This window comes from Mustela putorius, unplaced genomic scaffold (genome assembly GCF_011764305.1).
Source record: "Mustela putorius furo isolate JIRA1106 unplaced genomic scaffold, ASM1176430v1.1 tig00000238_pilon_pilon_pilon, whole genome shotgun sequence".
Taxonomy (NCBI): Eukaryota; Metazoa; Chordata; class Mammalia; order Carnivora; family Mustelidae; genus Mustela; species Mustela putorius.
Window position 1 is genome coordinate 580,441 of NW_025421324.1, and position 20,111 is coordinate 600,551.

The 20,111-nt window shown below is 39.8% G+C and overlaps 1 protein-coding gene and 1 pseudogene across 1 annotated transcript; both read right to left on the reverse strand.

Annotated features, from left to right (window-relative positions):
• Window positions 1-641: 641 nt before the first annotated feature.
• Window positions 642-1,583, reverse strand: LOC123391543 (olfactory receptor 52L1-like). Its single transcript, XM_045078271.1, has one exon. The coding sequence runs from the start codon at window positions 1,581-1,583 to the stop codon at window positions 642-644; it is 942 nt and encodes a 313-aa protein (XP_044934206.1).
• A 7,125-nt stretch (window positions 1,584-8,708) lies between these two features.
• On the reverse strand, window positions 8,709-9,671 carry LOC123391544 (annotated as a pseudogene).
• Window positions 9,672-20,111: the final 10,440 nt, after the last annotated feature.

Genomic DNA, 20,111 nt, shown 5'->3' on the forward strand with positions numbered 1-20,111 from the left:
CCTATTACATTACCTCCCCACTTATATCTATTTTAAGCAAATGAGTAACACTCATATTATAATAAAAACTGTTTATTACTCATATTGTAAAAAAAAAAAAAAAGTGTTTTTTCACATAGTGGTCATTTCAAATGCCTCTCTTACTACGGGGGAACCCAGTGACCTAGAGCTCACAGAATTTTGAGAGTTTGAAGACACTAAAACTAAAACCATGCAAAGGTTGGGACTTCCCACTCCTTTACTAGATGATGTTCCATAGGGACTGGGTGGAGGCAGGAAAAAATGGCATATCCAGAGGTATCATCTATTAATCTTATTCCAAGTCCCACATCACAAGGAGTAGAGAAATATTGGGATCAAAAGCAAAAAAAGGATGGGGAAAATAATCACAAATCCTGCTGTCTAAGTAAACCAATCACTGGTAAAGCCAAGTGCCCAAGCAACATTCTTTGCCATCAGACTAGCAGGACAGGAAGGACTCCTCATTGTGGAATGGTCTCTATTCACATAGCCCAGACCAGCCAGGGACTCTTGGCTGTACCTTTGGCAGCAACCTCAGAAGAAAATAATGGGGATATGTTCAGATCTGTCCTTTGAGGGAAAAAAACCCTGATCACTCGCTGGCGGATCTGCTGGGGTCTTCACCCCATAGACAAGAGGATTGAGTGCAGGGTGGTGGCACAAGGAGGGTAGAGGGTGGCCAGAAGAACATGAACATGATGGGGTACATGGTGGCCAAAGCGATGAGTGAGGAAGGAGAATATTCCAGGAATATAGAAGATCAGGATGACACAAATATGAGACCCACATGTGCTAAAGGCCTTAAGACGAGCCTCTCCCCCTGGTACCTTCAGCACAGTCTGAAGGATGAGACCATAGGAAATACCAATGGCTACAACATCTACCCCAACCACAAGCAGGGCCACTGCCAACCCATAAGCTCGGTTCACTGTGGTTTCTGAGCAGGCCAGTTTTACCACAGCCATATGTTCACAATAGGCATGGCCTATGATGGTGGCCCGGCAGAAGACGAGTCTCTGCAACAGGATAGGAAAGGGGAGGAGGAGGACCAATCCCCGTACAAACACTGCCATCCCAATGCGCCCTATGATCCCTGGATGCAAGATGGTAGAATGGTGCAGAGGGTGACAAATGGCTACATAGCGATCCAGAGCCATAGCCACAAGTACACCTGACTCCATGGAAGAGAACGCATGGATGAAGAACATCTGGATCAGGCAGACAGTGTACCCAATCTCATGGGCATGAACCAGGAGTACCGCAAGGGTTTTGGGCGCAGTGGAGGAGGCCAGCACCAGGTCAATGCCAGAGAGCATGGCCAGAAAGAGGTACATAGGCTGGTGCAAGGATGAGTCAGTCCAGATGATGAAGATGATGCTCACATTGCCCATTACAGCAAGCAGATAAAAGACACACAGTGGCAATGCTATCCAGTGCTGGCTTTCCTCCAAACCAGGGATGCCCATCAGGAAAAAAGAAGGATGGAGTAGCCTCCAACTTGAATTACTAAGGGCCATCGTCAATGGCTTGGACACAGAAGAGAGAAAAGAAACCAAAATCATGATCTCTCCATTCCTGGTGGGTTATCCCAGTGTCTAGATCTGGCCACCATCTTCATGAGAAGAAAGAAGCTGAAAGTGAAACACAAGCAAATAAGTGAGATACAAAGAAGAGAATCCCCTGGTCTTGAGATAACGTCTTTAAGGTGAGACATCCACAATTCTGAACTACAATGGGTCTAGTTTCATTTACAGATAAGAGTAAACACTCTGCTTTTAGAGAGATGTTTAAACTCTACCATTCAATTACTTCTCACTTGGAATGTCCACTGGAAAGGATCCTCTGCAGCCCCTCTTGCCATTGCTGAACGGTTTTGTAAATCAATCTGTTCTCTTTAAAGTATTCTCCCTCAGTTTCCACAACACAGCAGCCTCCAGTTGTCCCTCCTATGTCTCCAATCCCACCCCCTTCTTCATCTACCTCTCTCTTATATGGTGTTGATTCCAGGGTCCCATCCTCTCCTCTCCTTCTCTGTTCTGTTACATTATCCCTGATTGAGTTCATCCATTTATTAATATTGTAACCAATTACGTCCTTTAATTTCTTCCAAATCCAGGTTTCTGAGTCAAATACTTTTCTGCAACCCAGATCTATTTTGCATTTATCTATACCTAAATATCTATACCACACACTCAAGGAATTCAAAACTGAATTAATTTGCTTACTCTTCCCCAATCCACTCTACCTCCTTCATGCTCATAGCTTTGTGAGTTAAGGCACTATATGTACCTATTCAACCAAAGTAGAAACCTGAAATGATCCTTTCTCATTCTTATCTCTCCTCCCTTTTACTTGGGACCAGTTCCTGTTGATTGCACTTTAAACCCTTTTGACCCACTCATTCTTCTCACCCGGCAGTGTCACTGCCTAGTGCACAAACTCCTAACTTCTATCATGTGGATTATGTCCTTAGATCTTTCTGGCTTTGCTATTAACTCCTTCCTATCCACTGTGCATTCTTAAGGCAGAGGATTATAAAATATAAATAAAATTCACATGTCACCATGTCACTTCTAAGATTAAAATATGTTATTCCATTTAGTCCATGGAATAAAACTACACATTTAAGACTGGCAAACAAGGCTCTCAAAGGCTATCTTTGTATTACTTTGACTTAACAAATTTTCACATATATGTCTGGCTTGAACTGTTCCAATGTTCTTGGAATTATATGAGTGCAACAACTTACTTTACATGTGCCTTTTGTGTATTCTTTCTTCCTCCTCTTTTATCTGACTTGGTCTTTCTTGTCCTTCAAAATTCAGAGTCCACTGATTCTGTCCCTTAGAAGGACTGATTAACTGTTGGACCACACTAATCATGTTAAGAGCACTTTATTTTGTTATCTTTTTTTGTTCATACACAATTTTGTTTTATCTAATTATAAAAATCCTTTCAGTGCCTTAATGGTCTGTCTCACATAAACAACAATTTCTCATTAAACTTCATAATTATAAACTAGCTGGTAGAGTCTTCACAGTACAGGAGATAAACATAAGCTTTATAGCCAGACAGCTGTGCTTAAATTCTGTCCCCTTCATATTCAACAAATGAAACCATGGTAGGATACCTAAACTCTCTGAGTATAGACTGCCTCGCCTGATGGTAGAGCAAATAATATAAATTTTACTGATGTATTATAAATATTAATTAAATGATGTATATAAATCTGGTACATAGATTATTCTATAAATAATGCACAAATTTACACCTAGTTTTGTAGTCCTACCATGAAAGACAACTCCATTCTTGATACTTTCCCAAGATAGGTCCAGTAACTGTAAATAAGACAGTGAGCAGGCAAGATGTTTTTACCAATTGGCAGGTCCCAGAGGATAAACAGACACCTTTGGACAGGGCTAAAGTTAGCATCCAGACTGGCTAGAGGCCCAGAGAGCTAAATCAACTGCCCCAGGGATAGCTGGTTGGGCAGAGAGGCAGAGCAGGGAGTAACACCTGTACCAGACCAGGTGGCTCATGTCTGTCCAGTGTTGGTCACCACTTCTAAGCCTGTCCACCTTGATGGCTGTCATAGGAAGCTGCATGTTCGGTGAGCTAGGAAAGCTCATATTTTTCTGCAAGTTCAGATTTCTCATTCTCACAGGTCATACTCAGAGCAATAAATTCTTTAGGGGACTCTGGTGAAACTTGCTCATTCCTCCATCTGCTGAGTGTTGGCTGCTAAAATCTCATAATTGAGTCACTCTCCCTTAGACAAAGACAGCTGATTCACCCACTATTAGTTTTCCTTTCTGAGTGTAGCTCTCACCCAATGACCCATTTAAGTACAAATACAAAAACCTGAACCTCTCTCTTTAGAAACAACATCGAAGAACCATCTCCACTCAAGAGTACCCCCATGGAATTAGCTCAGGCATCTTAGGTAAATAGATCATAGTTTAACTCCTTCCTCTTTTCCAACCTGCTTCCCAAACTCCCGGACAGATGTCATCCCCAAGTATACTTAGTATACTTGTATACCCAAGTATACAATAAGCTTTCTGCAGGCAAATCTCTGCCTCAGCATCTGTTTCTAGAGAATCCAATCTGAGATGAATACCATCTCTCTCAAGTGAATTAAGCACTCTGCTTCTTTTCTGAAAAATTGCAATAGGTCCATGGATATCAACTCCAATGCCACAGCAAGTATGAGATAGGCATTGATTCTCACACAGTCCATCCAAGCAAGTTTCCAATGAGATGGCTAAGACCTTCTCCGTCATAACTCCCTATTACCAAACAGACCCTTCGCTTGGCCACATCTCTGTTAAAGCAGTTACAGTACACCTCAGTAGCCACATTCTCCTTTGGAATAATGTTTCGGTTGCAATCTTTTCATTTATCCAGACAACAAGTATTTAATTCATAGTTGGTGGGAAGCCTCATTTATTCATTCATTCATGCATGCATTCAGTAGGCATTAAATATCTGCCACATCTGTATACTCTACTAGATGATACAAAACAAGCAATATGATAAATAATCCCTACCATCACGGCTCACTGGATGGTATATATTATGTATGTGATCAAAGAAACCTAATAACAGTTATAAGTATTATAAATTAAAACTTCAGGAGGTCAAGCATGTAATAAGAGAAATTTCTCATTCTGGGGATTGCAGGACAGCCCTCCTAATTCAAATTAGTGACCAGAATAATGGGTTAAAAGTGAACGGAGGTGTGGAGGGGAGGCTGAGGATACAGAAAACCTTAGGTAAGAGGGAAGGGAGCTTGGTATTGCCAACGGCTTGAAAGAATCATGACATTTGGGGATGTAGTACTCAGGAAACTGAGCCTGGTGTATAAGCAGAAGCCATACGAGATGTGGAACCTGATATATAAGCAGGAACCATAGGACTGTGAAAAGTGGAAATCATGAAGATTTTAAGCAAAAGACCGAGACATTAACAGAATCTCATTATCAAATATGCTAGGAGTATGCATGAGAGGTGAAGCACAGATACTGGGAGATGTGTTAGGGACAAATACAGTGATCTCCAGAGAGGTTTGAGGATATGTCATGGGAATGGGTAATGAGGTAAGGATATGGAAGAAAGAAATAAATCAAGAATATGAAAACACAGAGTGTTCAATGGGTCATAAGCATAAATCCTGTAGTCCTGCACCAGAGTAATGGGGGAGGGAACAAAAAATAGAGAATATATGCACTTAGTCATCATTTAATGAAGAAAAGCAGCAAGGAGAGATAACACAAATTAGGAGTAATATAGAATGATTTGCATGAATGACATGAACAGCAAAGCACCAGTCCAAGCTTGTTTGCTTGTCTGTTGTTCCAGGGGGAAAAACCCTGAAAATTGCTTCAGGGAACAAAAACAGTGAACTCACTATCAAACAAGAGGTATGAGAAGTGTGAGACAATGAATGATCCCCACTTAGTAGGAGGTATAACATTTTTGTCAGAAACAAAAAATGAATATAATGAGAGTACCAATTTCATATACATTTTGTAGACATTAAACAATAGAGCCTATGTGTGAAGTTTTTTTTTTCCTCAAAGGCTCAAGGTACCATGGAGTAATAGCTGAACAATAGGAGATGCTCATATCATCAAGATTTTGCACTAGAGGGGCACCTGGGAGGTTCAGTGGGTTAAGCCTCTGCCTTGAGCTCAGGTCATGATCTCAGGGTCCTGAGATCAAGCCTCATGTAGGGCACTCTGCTCAGCAGGGAGCCTGATTCCCTCTCTCTCTCTCTCTGCCTGCCTCTCTGCCTACTTGTTATCTCTTTCTGTATGTTAAATAAATAAAATCTTAAAAAAAAAAAAAGATTTTACACTAGGGGAACCTGCATGGCTCAGACAGTTAACTGCATGCACAGAGAACTCTACACCCATCAGTTGTAAATGTCATTCATCCACATACTAAGGAATCTTCATCTGCAGTCCTATAGCTACTGTGCATCTCCAGTAGCCCTTTCTTCTACTCTGACCTATGAAGCAGAGATAGGAGAAGAGGGAGGTCTCCACTTTTTGCCTTTTCTTTGAAGAGCTATCTCTTTGGAGTTTTTTTGTTGTTGTTGTCATTTTTAATTGTGGTAAAGTATATTTAATATAATATTTACATTTTAACCATTTTTAAGTCATAATTCAGTGGCATTAGGTACATTTACAATATTGTGCAGCTATCACCAATATCTGTTTCCAGAATTTTCCCACAATCCCAAATAGAAGCTTTTTACCTGTTATATAATAATTCCTATTCATCTCTCCTCTAAGCCCTGGAAACCCTTGTGCTATTTATGTCTCCATGCATTTGTCTACTTTAGATACTTCACATAAGAAGAATCATAGAATATATGTCATTTTGTGTCCAGCTTATTTCACTTATCATAATGTTTAAGGTTCATCTGTGCTGTAGCATGTACCAGAATTTTATTTCTTTGAAGGCTGAATACTAATATGTGTATACTACATTTTTGTTAATTCATTCATTAGCTGATGGACACATTGGTTCTCTTTACATTTTAGCTACTGTGAATAAGGCTGCTGTGATATCTTCTTACTAATAATATTGAAGATTAATATTTAACAGAGGAAACATGGGACCATTGAGCATGGCATAGAGCAGAAGCCACTTAGGAGAAAGACTGACGCAGACTTTCCTTAGGGACCATAAGTTTAGCCTTAACCCTCCAACTACCCTCTTGACAACCTGGGCTCATATTCTTGTAAACCTTGGTCATTCATAGCATCTCTTTAACCTAATCCAACCCGTGTCCCTGTGTTGGCCTTTACCTCCCATGCAGAATTGGTCTTAGTGACTTAGAACCAACATCCATCACAACACTATCACATTTGACCATAGTTTCTATATTTTCAAGTTCATTTCATCATCACACTGAGAGCCTAGAAAACACTCAGGATGAGGAAGAAAATATTGAAGAAAAGAAGAGCAAATGAAGATAAGGAAGAAGATAAATGCTATTTTTCTGCTTGTTCTATGTTTATACACAGCAGTGAGATTACATTATAAGAGTAATCACGTTCTCCAGGGCATCTGCACTGTGTCCATAATATCACCAGTTGAAATTTTTTTAAATGAAATTACATTTGAAAGTTGAGATGTGTTCATCACAATAATAGCAGTAAAGACAGTAGTGTTAATAGTGATTGTGACTGCAATGCTGATTTTGTGACAACTTATGTCATTTCTTCAATAAAAAGTTATTGAGTGTCTATATCACAATTTGAGATTTATGTATTCATTTAATCCAAAATACTCATATGTCAATGTGACTCAAGAGAAAACATATTAACAATGATACAGTCCACTAAAATAATAAAATTTATTTATTAAGTAAACATTTATTGAGTGCCTATCTTGTACTGGGCACTATGCTAAGGGTACAGTACAACTCACCACTTAGTAGAGATGAAGGACAGATACTTCAACCATAATTTTATATATATATATGTCACTTCTGAAGATTTATTTTATTTTAGAGAGAGAGCGCGCATGAGTAAGAAAAGCAAGGATAAAGACAAGGAGGTGCGTCCTCATTAGGAAGATCCCAGACTACCCATGCATGGAGGAAGCATAGACTTGAGGAACTAGAGAAGGATACTTATGTATATTAAGAATACATAACACTTAACACTACGTACATTGCATGGTATAAAGGAGGGCACATATTGCATGGAGCACTGGATGTGGTACATAAACAATGAATCTTGGAACACTGAAAATATAAAATTAAATTTTTTTTAAATAAAAAATTTTAAAAAACACACAAAAAAAACAAAAAAAAAGGATATGCAGATACTTAAGAACATATGAAAAACATTAAAAAGTGATTGCCAATAGTAAGAATTAGAAGAAAATGGCCAAAAGAATTACAAATGAAGACAAAATAAACAATAATTAGAACAATAATTATTGCAATCAATAAATTCAACTCAAGGTTCTGCCCTTGAGACTAAAGGTGAAGAAATGAAAGAAAGAAAAAAAATTATCATTACACTCAGAAGTTAAAAATACATAATAGAGTCAGAGAAGGTCATCCATCTCAAAAACAAGATGAAAGCACATGAACTAAAGCACTTCTAGAATCAGATGGAACATGAATATTTTAAAGAGTTTCTCTCATGAACCTGAAACTCTAAAGAATTTCCATAGTTTGCCACCCTTATTTCTATGATGCCAGAGTTTTACTAATTGAGAAGGCCTATTGGCTCCCACAGACTGCCTATGTGTCAGTGTCAGGATGGTAGGAAGTGGCCCATGTTCTCATATGTATAAATAGGGACCCAGTTCATCTCTCCCTGATCTTCCAAGTCACTTTTTCCAGGTCCATAGAAGTCCCCATTGTTTCTCAATTCCCTGATACATTCATCTTGTCAACACAAGTCATAAACTCTTAGAAGAAAGACGTATTCAAAAAATTACTTGCTTGAGATACCCCACCCAGTACTTTTGTTTTCCATCCCAATCTCTAAACACTATATATGACCTCAGAAGAGATTTCCCAACTTCCAAACACTCAAGAAAACCTTACTTGCTTGTCTTTTGACTGGCCCTATTGGGTAAATGACCTGGGCTGTGGGGCTCCCATCCCACAGGGGAGGACCACCATTGCCCTGAGATCCAGCTGATGAGAACTATATTCATGTGGGGTCAATCTGTTTGGGCCTTAGCATTTTAAACAGTAGCTCCCGGATCTGTTTGGTCTTGACTCCATAGACAATGGGGTCTAGTGCAGGGGGAAAGAGCAAGTAGAGATTGGCAAGGATGACCTTAGCGGCAGAGGCTGTGGGTGGCCCAAAGCGCTGCATGACCACAGAAAGAAAGCCTGGGCCATAGAAAAAGAGGATGACACAGACATGAGCTGTACATGTGCTGCCGGCTTTAGCACGTGCCTCAGGTGAAGGAAAATGAATCACAGTCCTCACGATCTTCCCATAGGAGTAAGCAATAAAGGCCACATCCCCCCACACCAAGGAAGATTGCTACAGCATAGGCAAAGGCATAGAGGTTATCCACAGTGGTGGCCCCACAGGCCAACTTTACTACTGCCATATGCTCACAATAGGTATAGGCAATTGTGTGAGAGCCACAGTAGGGCAGCCGACGGGCCAAGCTTGGAAAGGAGATGGTCAATCCCACACCTCGCAGCATCACCAGGCCTCCAATCTTAGCAACAACAATGGGGGGGTAAGAATGGTTGCATAATGTAGTGGGTTACAGATGGCCACAAAACGGTCCACGGCCATGGCCACCAGCACTCCTGACTCCATAGCAGAGAATGCATGGATGAAAAACATCTGAAAAAGACAGGAGTGGGAGCTGATAGCTGTAGCACCAAACCAGAAGATGGCCAGCATCTTGGGCAGAGTGGAGAGGGAGAGAACCAGGTCAACAAAGGAAAGCATGGCAAGAAAGAAAAACATGGGCTGGTGAAGGCTGCGCTCGGTCCGGATAAGAAAAAGCAGGACAAAATTCCCAGTCACTGCCAGGAAGAACATGAAGCAAAAGGGAACTGAGATCCAAATGTGGGCAGCAGTCAGTCCTGGTATGCCAGCCAAGAAGAAAGTATGTGGGAAGTGATGAGAATTATTGGAAAGAATCATGGTGATCATCTCACTTAGAAGAGTGAAGGGTTCTGCAAAGAAAGGAGGCAAGTTAAATTCAGTGATTGCTAGCTCCAGATATATGGTCCCACTGGCAATACTGTCACCATCACTCTACCCCCATAGGTCTCAGTAAACACTCAAAAATAATTTTCAGTTTAGTTAATATTTCTGCAAGATCTTCAAACACAGATGAGGCAAGTCAACTTGGTCCCATGGGAAGTGCATTTGTAAAGAAGTTCAGAAACCAGGTTCCAGAATTGAATATCCCAATATATCTATGACCTGGAACAACTGACATAGCCAGATTTAAGTAGATGCCCAGAAACTAAGATTAAATAAAAATCCTTCCCATCATGCTCACATTCCCAAGTTCTGAATTCTGGACTGGATTAATCAGCACTGACCTCACTTGGTCCTTTAGTCTTATATCACTAACCTTTATCTGAAACTGCCAAAAATCCTGACATATGGAACTCCCTTAGTTTGGAGACATCACACACTCCTCCAAACTTCACTTGACTGCCAGATTACAGAATAAATGGTTCCTGATGACTCCAAAACTGATTAAGTTCTTCTTTCTGCAGTTATTCTCTAGCCATTTCACAAATGCATATCTTGTTTCTCTCCCCAGTATCTCAATCCTGTATCTCCCTCTCCTTCAAGGTAGTGTGTACAGAGGTAGACACAAAGTTCAGAGTTGTGGTCACCTGTAAAAAAAAAAAAAAAAAAACAGAAGCTCTTGGTAGTAACTGTCATGTGAAAGCCAAAGAATTCTAAACCATGCCAAATGAGAACAGAGAAAAAAATGGCAGACATTCCCTCCAGTTCCATTTCTCATATATAATCACAAAAAGTGTACAAAATTATTCAGATCTGCAATACATCCTGTGCCTAATACCATTCTTTTGTAGGTTAGAAAACTGAGGTCTAAAATGAAGTAAATAGCTGAGAGTCAAAGATCCATTTAGTGACAGAATCAGACTCACATCAAACCAATCCCCAGTTCCTGAGCTAGGAAGTCATCACCCTCTCTGTGTGTTAGCAGTGACTGCTGCAGGGCCAAGGAAGAACATCCAGATCTGAGTGGCCAAGAGTGGACAGTAGAGGGATCAAATAGCAGGGCAGATAAGGAACAGTTTAGAGAGTATAGGTCTCTCCAACATCCTCAATACCTCCAGTGCAACAGTTCTTTCACATGAAAGAAAAACACAAGGATACAGAGAGACCTAGGGGCATAAGATAAGTGATTTGCATTCCTGGCAGAAAAGATGCAGCTAGGTTGATCTCACAATTCCAATAACAGAAATAAGTGGTCTTGAAGCATGAGGGAAAGGAGCAGAAGTCAGCCAGGAGCATAATCCAAGAAAGAAGAAAGAGCACAGCTTAAAATGGCCAAGAATGTTTTGCTTTTCTCTCCAAGAGAAACTACATGATTATTGCTTATACTTTCACCACAACCACTAAGGAGACTGCGTAACCTCAGCAGAAGACATGAGAACTGGGAAGATGGGAGATTAGAGCTGACCTATACTTCTGGTATCAAGGAATAAACTCGGGACCAGGAGTCAAGATTTGATTTGAGGTACTATTTCTGCCATATGTCACCTCTGTGACTTAAAGGAAGTCATCTAACCATTTCCAAGCCTTAGCTTCCTCACATGTGTAATGAATATACTAAAACCCATCCCACAGGATCATTGTGAAAATCCAATGAGATATAATACATGAAAGTCCTTTGTCAAGAGCTGAAAATAGTAATATTACTTTCATTGAATTAAAAAATAAATAATGCATTTGGAGGAATCTGCTTATGAGCAACAGAAACTTCAGAGATTCATAAAAATGTATTTGATTTGACAAAGGATGATATATTCATCCAATGGGTGGCTATTAGGTAGTAGTGACCCAAAGACACATAGTCAAAAATACCATATCCTCTGTTCCCCTCTTCCATCCTAACCACACACTGTTGCCCGCAGCACCCCCAGGGAATACTGCTGTGTGTTGGTGGTGGGGGAGGAAGGCTTGAATGGTGTCAAGAAAGGTGTTTCTGACCACGTTAGCATCTGCTTCACATTATTCTCAAAGCTGCCCATCTTTAAGCCTCAGCCCACATTGTGGAACATGACTGTTATCTTCAGAACAGTTGAAGAAATAATTACCTCTAATGCCGCTCAGGACCTAGCAAGTGTCCCTCTATAACCCTTGTGCCTCAAGGAAAAGTCTGACTCAGTAAGCTCGGCTCCTTTACTTCCATCAGGGAAGAAGGTTAAGTAAGGTAGGGGTTCCTGGAACCAGAAGAATCCAGGGCACAGATTGAGATGTCTCCATAAATGTTTCCCTATGACTCACCCTGTAATCTTCAAAGAGCAACAGACTTACAAATAGCTTACTATTGAGCCAGGACTAGAAAGATGGTTTGCCTGCTTGGGAGGAGGTAATTCTCACATACCTGACCCCTCCCTTGCCTATGTCCATATAATACAAAAGGTCCAAATAGACTTTTGACAATCTACACATCATCAATATTGGTGGTATTTCCAATTTTTCCCAGTGATACCAAGACCATGCATTTCCACCCCAGACAATCTATCAGATTATCCAGATCTGCGAAGTTTGGTGAAAAGTTAATTTATGGATGAAGCCTGGATGTCTCTCTCTTGCTTGGCCCTATGCTTGGCCATTACTCACCAAAGAGCTTCACTGTTTAACCTACAGAAGGATGAGAAGAAGTTAAGCTACCAGTCAATTTCCAAGAGCAGAGTATTTAATGGACAGCTTTTCGGGCCTTGCCTATAGGGATCCAAAATGAAGCTCCCACCACCCAGACACCAATTAGTACTTCTGCCTCTTCTTCAAACAAAGGTTTAACAAGGTCTCTTCTTCTTACTGGGACTCCAGGGAACATCTCCAGCAGGGAATATTTTGAATCGCATACTCCAGGATGCCATGTCAAGAGAGGCCTTACATCCAGAAACAAGGTAAAGCTTCCTGCCATGGGGAGTGGGACTACCTGATTTTCTGGCCTAAGCAAGATCTGATCTAGGGTGAGTGAGGAACAAGGCAGGGATGGGGAGGACCAACACCAGGACCAACATACAATATTACCTAAATGACCCTCCCTCCATGACGTAAGTGGAACCATGAGAGGAAGAATGGATTAATACGTAGAAGACTTTATGAGAAAAGATAACCTGCCAGGGAATAAGAGTGAAGATAATATCAAATGTCTGAACTCAAAATGGTAGGTACAAGTGTAGGCCAAGTCTTGACAGTACTACCATCCATATACTATCTCACCTTAGGTGAAATTACCTACCACTCTGTCCCTATTTAGCCAATTTCTTGAAATTTGATTCTCATCTCAGCCACCAAAATCACTCCTGAAAATGGTGCCATGTTAATCTATGGGAGGATATTCAAGATGATGAAGGATCTAGATTGAGAGGGAGTCAATGGATTAAGAGGGATTCAAAAAAATTGAGTGTGTACAGCTTACACAAGAGAACACTTGTGACCTGCATGATTTTTGATGGATTCTTCAAGTCTAGGAAGAAAGTCCCTGCAGGGGAAAAATTATTTGTTTTATAAAGCCAAAGGTGGGGGGACAAGAACAAACTCTGCAAATTTATAGCTCGAGAATCAGTAAGACCTGTGTCTTCAGAATGATACTCCCTTACCAGAAAGACAAAGGGCAACACAGGCTATCTGGAAGGCAACAGCACCCAAATCAGGTCAACCCTTTCTGAGAGCCATACTCTAAGGGTACCAAACCAGTTCCAGGGGGAAGAAGAAGACATAGCAGGTGTCGTTTCTGGTAGAGCCAAGATTAGAAATGCTAATATGAAACACTCAGTTTCCTGACAGAGAAGTCAAATTAGATAACAGTGAGCTTAGAGCAGAAGATACCATCATGTCTCTGAAACCGCAGAGAGAGGTATTATGAAGCAGAAAATACTGGCCCAGAACCCCAGTGGAGGAAGAAGGAGTAGGCAGAACAAGTAGCAAGAGCAATACAAAGTCCATTCTAATAGGCACTGGTAACAGACACAGAAACTCAGGCCCAGAAAATAAAGAAAAGCCTCAGAACCAGAACTCTAGATTAGTGTGACTATGGACGCCTTGACTGAAACTCTGAACCCTCGTCTGAAGTCAGAAATTGTGTAAAATATCAAGAGAATGGAATGGGCTAAAGCTTCACAAACAGTCAAGAGGGCTGGGATCAATAATTTGTATCAAAAAAATATGTTTTCTGAGTTCCCCCTTAAGGCTGTGTAAGGCAATTCAGAGATTTTAAACATGGCCAAGTGGAAGATATACATCAAACTAAGGTGAAGCATCACCAAAGGCAAAGCAGACATATAGGCAAAGATTTGTGGCCACACCATGGAGAGATGGGAACACCTTGGAGAGAGGGCATCTAATTATACCTGAGGGATCAGGGAAGGCTTCACAAATAAGGCAACATTAAAGAGGAAAGCTTAAGAGTGGAATAGAATATTCCAGAATGACTTACTAGCCTGAAAAGGAGCTCCAAATTCAAAAAGTGTGGAATTTTGGATGAACAGATAAGAGATCAATATTGAGGGAACAGTGCAGAGGGATGAGGCTTGAGAGGAAGGAATGTAGTAAGTAGATTCAGAATGGTTACTGCCAGTGAAGTTCAGGTGATGTTTTTCTTTGATCAACTGTGATGTGAGTCAAATCACCAAGCTGCACATTGTAGCTTCAGATATCAGTAGGGCTTTTTGAACCTATGAATAAGTGATATTATTGTAGTATCAAATTCATAAATATTTTCCTGGTGGGCGGGCACTGGGGTTTCATAAATCTACCAATGACATTTCATAAGAGAGACTCCCTGTTTCCATTGCCTATAGATCTTGTGCTAATAAAGGCATGGATCAAGATGCATAGTCATCAAATCTTAGCCAGTTTATTTGCAAATTTTCATTATACTACTGAGTCTGAATGATATGCATAAGGAGATACCCTTTAATCTGTAAGGGGTTAGAAGTTTTCTTTATAATCTGAACTGGAGAATGTGAGCCACATTACTCAATAATATCATAAATCTTAGAATAGAATATACTTCCATAGTACTTATAGAGAAAGGTAAAAGTGTAAGCTCTTACAAAAAGTCACCATCAGTCATACTACCATATCTCTAAAATTTCATTAAGACATTATTAAACTCACCATCTCTGCTACATGCTCTTAGCCTTTCTTTTTTTTTTAATTTTTTATTTTTTATAAACATATATTTCTATCCCCAGGGGTACAGGTCTGTGAATCACCAGGTTTACACACTTCACAGCACTCACCAAAGCACATACCCTCCCCAATGTCCATAATCCCACCCCCTTCTCCCAAACCCCCTCCCCCAGCAACCCTCAGTTTGTTTTGTGAGATTAAGAGTCACTTATGTTTTGTCTCCCTCCCAATCCCATCTTGTTTCATTGATTCTTCTCCTACCCACTTAAGCCCCCATGTTGCATCACCACTTCCTCATATCAGGGAGATCATATGATAGTTGTCTTTCTCTGCTTGACTAATTTCGCTAAGCATGATACGCTCTAGTTCCATCCATGTTGTCGCAAATGGCAAGATTTCATTTCTTTTGATGGCTGCATAGTATTCCATTGTGTATATATACCACATATTCTTGATCCATTCATCTGTTGATGGACATCTAGGTTCTTTCCATAGTTTGGCTATTGTGGACATTGCTGCTATAAACATTCGGGTGCACGTGCCCCTTTGGATCACTACGTTTGTATCTTTAGGGTAAATACCCAATAGTGCAATTGCTGGGTCATAGGGCAGTTCTATTTTCAACATTTTGAGGAACCTCCATGCTGTTTTCCAGAGTGGCTGCACCAGCTTGCATTCCCACCAACAGTGTAGGAGGGGTCCACTTTCTCCGCATCGTCGCCATCATCTGTCATTTGCTGACTTGTTGATTTTAGCCATTCTGACTGGTGTGAGGTGATATCTCATTGTGGTTTTGATTTCTATTTCCCTGATGCCGAGTGACAAGGAGCACTTTTTCATGTGTCTGTTGGCCATCTGGATGTCTTCTTTGCAGAAATGTCTGCTCATGTCCTCTGCCCATTTCTTGATTGGATTATTTGTTCTCTAAGTGTTGAGTTTGCTAAGTTCTTTATAGATTCTGGACACTAGTCCTTTATCTGATATGTCGTTTGCAAATATCTTCTCCCATTCTGTCAGTTGTCTTTTGATTTTCTTAACTGTTTCCTTTGCTGGGCAAAAGCTTTTGATCTTGATGAAATCCCAATAGTTCATTTTTGCCCTTGCTTCCCTTGCCTTTGGCGTTGTTCCTAGGAAGATGTTGCTGCAGCTGAGGTCAAAGAGGTTGCTGCCTGTGTTCTCCTCAAGGACTTTGATGGATTCCTTTTGCACATTGAGGTCCTTCATCCATTTTGAGTCTATTTTTGTGTGTGGTGTAAGGAAATGGTCCAATTTAATTTGTCTGCATGTGGCTGTCCAATTTTCCCAGCACCATTTATTGAAGAGGCTGTCTTTTTTCCATTGGACATTCTTTCCTGCTTTGTCGAAGATTAGTTGACCGTAGAGTTGAGGGTCTATTTCTGGGCTCTCTATTCTGTTCCATTGATCTATGGGTCTGTTTTTGTGCCAGTACCATGCTGTCTTGATGATGACAGCTTTGTAATAGAGCTTGAAGTCCGGAATTGTGATGCCACCAACGTTGGCTTTCTTTTTCAATATCCCTTTGGCTATTCGAGGTCTTTTCTGGTTCCATATAAATTTTAGCATTATTTTTTCCATTTCTTTGAAAAAGATGGATGGTACTTTGATAGGAATTGCATTAAATGTTTAGATTGCTTTAGGTAGCATAGACATTTTCACAATATTTATTCTTCCAATGCAGGATCATGGAACATTTTTCCATTTCTTTGTGTCTTCCTCAATTTCTTTCATGAGTACTTTATAGTTTTCTGAGTATAGAGTCTGTGCCTCTTTGGTTATGTTTATTCCTAGGTATCTTATGGTTTTGGGTGCAATTGTAAATGGGATTGACTCCTTAATTTCTCTTTCTTCTGTCTTGCTGTTGGTGTAGAGAAATGCAACTGATTTCTGTGCATTGATTTTATATCCTGACACTTTACTGAATTCCTGTATAAGTTCTAGCAGTTTTGGAGTGGAGTCTTTTGGGTTTTCCACATATAGTATCATATCATCTGCGAAGAGTGATAATTTGACTTCTTCTTTGCCGATTTGGATGCCTTTAATTTCCTTTTGTTGTCTGATTGCTGAGGCTAGGACCTCTAGTACTATGTTGAATAGCAGTGGTGATAATGGATATCCCTGCCGTGTTCCTGACCTTAGCAGAAAAGCTTTCAGTTTTTCTCCATTGAGAATGATATTTGCGGTGGGTTTTTCATAGATGGCTTTGATGATATTGAGGTATGTGCCCTCTATCCCTACACTTTGAAGAGTTTTGATCAGGAAGGGATGCTGTACTTTGTCAAATGCTTTTTCAGCATCTATTGAGAGTATCATATGGTTCTTGTTCTTTCTTTTATTGATGTGTTGTATCACACTGACTGATTTGTGGATGTTGAACCAACCTTGCAGCCCTGGAATAAATCCCACTTGGTCGTGGTGAATAATCCTTTTAATGTACTGTTGAATCCTATTGGCTAGTATTTTGGTGAGTATTTTCGCATCTGTGTTCATCAAGGATATTGGTCTATATCTACGGCCATACCACCCTGAACACGCCCGATCTCGTCTGCTCTTAGCTTTTCTAATGATCCTTCCTCTTTTAGAACTTGTGTCAAGTTCTTCTTAATCTTCACCATCCAGTCTGAATTTGTTTTTCTAAATAACCTCAACACTTACATATGTACAAGTTTTAGTATCTGAGTTCCAGCCTCATGAACAACTTTGGGCCCTTCAAGGAACAAATGCATAAGTTCAACCTTCAATAAGAGAAAGAAAGTGAAAAAAAATTGATATATAAATACATCTCTAAAACAGTTTAAATTATGATTTTGGGTTGATGTCCACTGGCAAAACCTCAGTAGTGGATATCACCCAAGAAAATAATGTAGACTAAGAAGAGATAGGTTGAGGAAAGAACACAGGGAAGTACAAGCATTAAACATAGGACACAAAAAGAAAATTCAGGACACTGAAAATATGCAGTGCTGAAGTTGAATTAATAATAGTTGATTAAAGTAGCTGGATTCTATACTAATATTTTTACTATATGTTAAAATATATAATGGAGTACAAAGAGTATGGTGTTATAGCAGCAGAGAGAAAAAATATTCAATATAACATTTGTTAACATCATTATCAGCCATCAACTCAGAGTTATGAGGAATAAAATAACGGATAAAACAGGCACAGCTCCTGCTCTCACAGAGCGTAAAGCCATGGAGAGAAGAGACATGTAATGGCAATTATAATGCTATCCAAAGACTGATTAAAAGGGGAAGTTTGGAGAATTATGGTAGTACACAGGAATGGGATCTAAAAAAGACCAGGAAAATCAGGAAAGGTTTCTTAGAAAAAGTGATACTTAAGTTAGAAGGCAAAGACTAGTAAAAGTTACCCACATGAACATTAAAAAAAAAAATTCATGAAGAAAGAAAACTATCTCTGGATGTATTTGAGAAACGAGGTTCAAGAAAGAGAAATATGAAAACCTTCCCATTTGATTGAATAGTGTGAAGTGTGGTGGGTACACAAGCAGACTACACAGATCCCTCTTCAAGGAAGGACTTTCTGCCAGCTGGTAAGAGAGAAGACATCCTCCAGCTGTTATTCTTAGGGACTCCCTTGGGTATCGAAAGCCCAAAGTCACACCCACCCCTAAGAAGACCCCATTCAGTGACAGTGTGAAGTGGGGATATGACAGCTGGGACACTTTGGTTTTCTGTGGATTAAACTGTGGTGGGCACAGTTCCCTACTTTGAGTTAGTTAGCTGAAGCTTTGTCATGCATTCATTACAGTTTGATTTAACAGATATACTCAGAACAGTCCATTCTAAAACAGAAGAATATGTATTCTCAAGTGCACATGGAACATTCTCCAAAACAGATCACATGTTAGCCCACAAAACAAACCTCAACAAATTCAAAAAGACTGAAATTATACCATGCATATTTTATGATCATAATGCCATGAAACCAGAAGTGAACCACAAGAAAAAATCTGCAAAGACCACAAATATATGGAGGTTAAATAAAATGCTACTAAACAATGAATGGGTTAACCAGAAAATTAAAGAAGAAACTAAAAAGTACGTGGAAACAAATGAAAATGAAAACACAATGATCCAAAACCTCTGGGATGCAGCAAAAGTGGTTTTAAGAGGGAATTTTATAGCAATACAAACCTAAAACCAGCTAAAAGAAGGAAATAATAAAGATTAGAGGAAAAATAAATGATACAGAGGGATGCCTGGGTGGCTAGTCCGTTGAGCAGCTGCCTCTTGGTTTCAGCTCAGGTCATGATATCAGGGTCCTATGATCCAGCCCTACATTGGCTCCCTGCTAAGCGGATTTGGTTTTAGGTTTTGTTTTTTATTTTTCTATTTCCTTTTGGTGAAAGGTTAGGTTGTTTGAGATTTTTCTTCTTTCTTGAAGTAGGTTTGTATTGCTATAAAATTCAGGATTCTCTCTCTCTACCCTCCCCATTCTCACTTTGCCCCTCCCCCTGCTTGCTCTGTCTCTCTCTATATATATAAAATAAATAAGTAAATATTTTTTTGAAAAAAGAAAGGATCTGTACTTGAAGAACTACAGAACACTGATGAAAGAAATCAAAGAAGATACAAAAAGATGGAAGAACATTTCATGCTCTTGGATTGGAAGAATAAACATTGTTAAAATGTCTATACTGCCTAGAGCAACCTATACTTTCAATGTCTTTCCGATCAAAAGTCCACTGGTATTTTTCAAAGAGCTGGAGCAGATAATCCTAAAATTTGTATGGAATCAGAAGAGACCCCAAATTGCTAAGGAAATGTTGAAAAAAAAAAAAAAAAGCAAAACTGGCGGCATCACATTTCCTGATTTCAAGCTTTACTACAAAGCTGTATTCACCAAGGCAGCATGGTACTGGCATAAAAAACAGACACATAGACCAGTGGAACAGAGTAGAGAGCCCAGATATGGACCCTCAACTCTATGTCAAATAATCTTCGACAAAACAGGAAAAAATATACAGTGGAAAAAGACAGTCTCTTCAATAAATGATGTTGGGAAAACTGGGCAGCTATATGTAGAAGAATGAAACTCGACCATTCTTTTACACCGTACACAAAGATAAACTCAAAATGGATAAAAGACCTCAACGTGAGACAGGAATCCATCAGATTCCTAGAAGAGAACATAGGCAGTAACCTCTTCAATATCAGCCACAGCAACTTCTTTCAAGAT

What these genes read in the sequence shown, in the direction of transcription:
- LOC123391543 (XM_045078271.1), bottom strand. Translation starts at nt 1,583, where the DNA reads ATGATTTTGGTTTCTTTTCTCTCTTCTGTGTCCAAGCCATTGACGATG.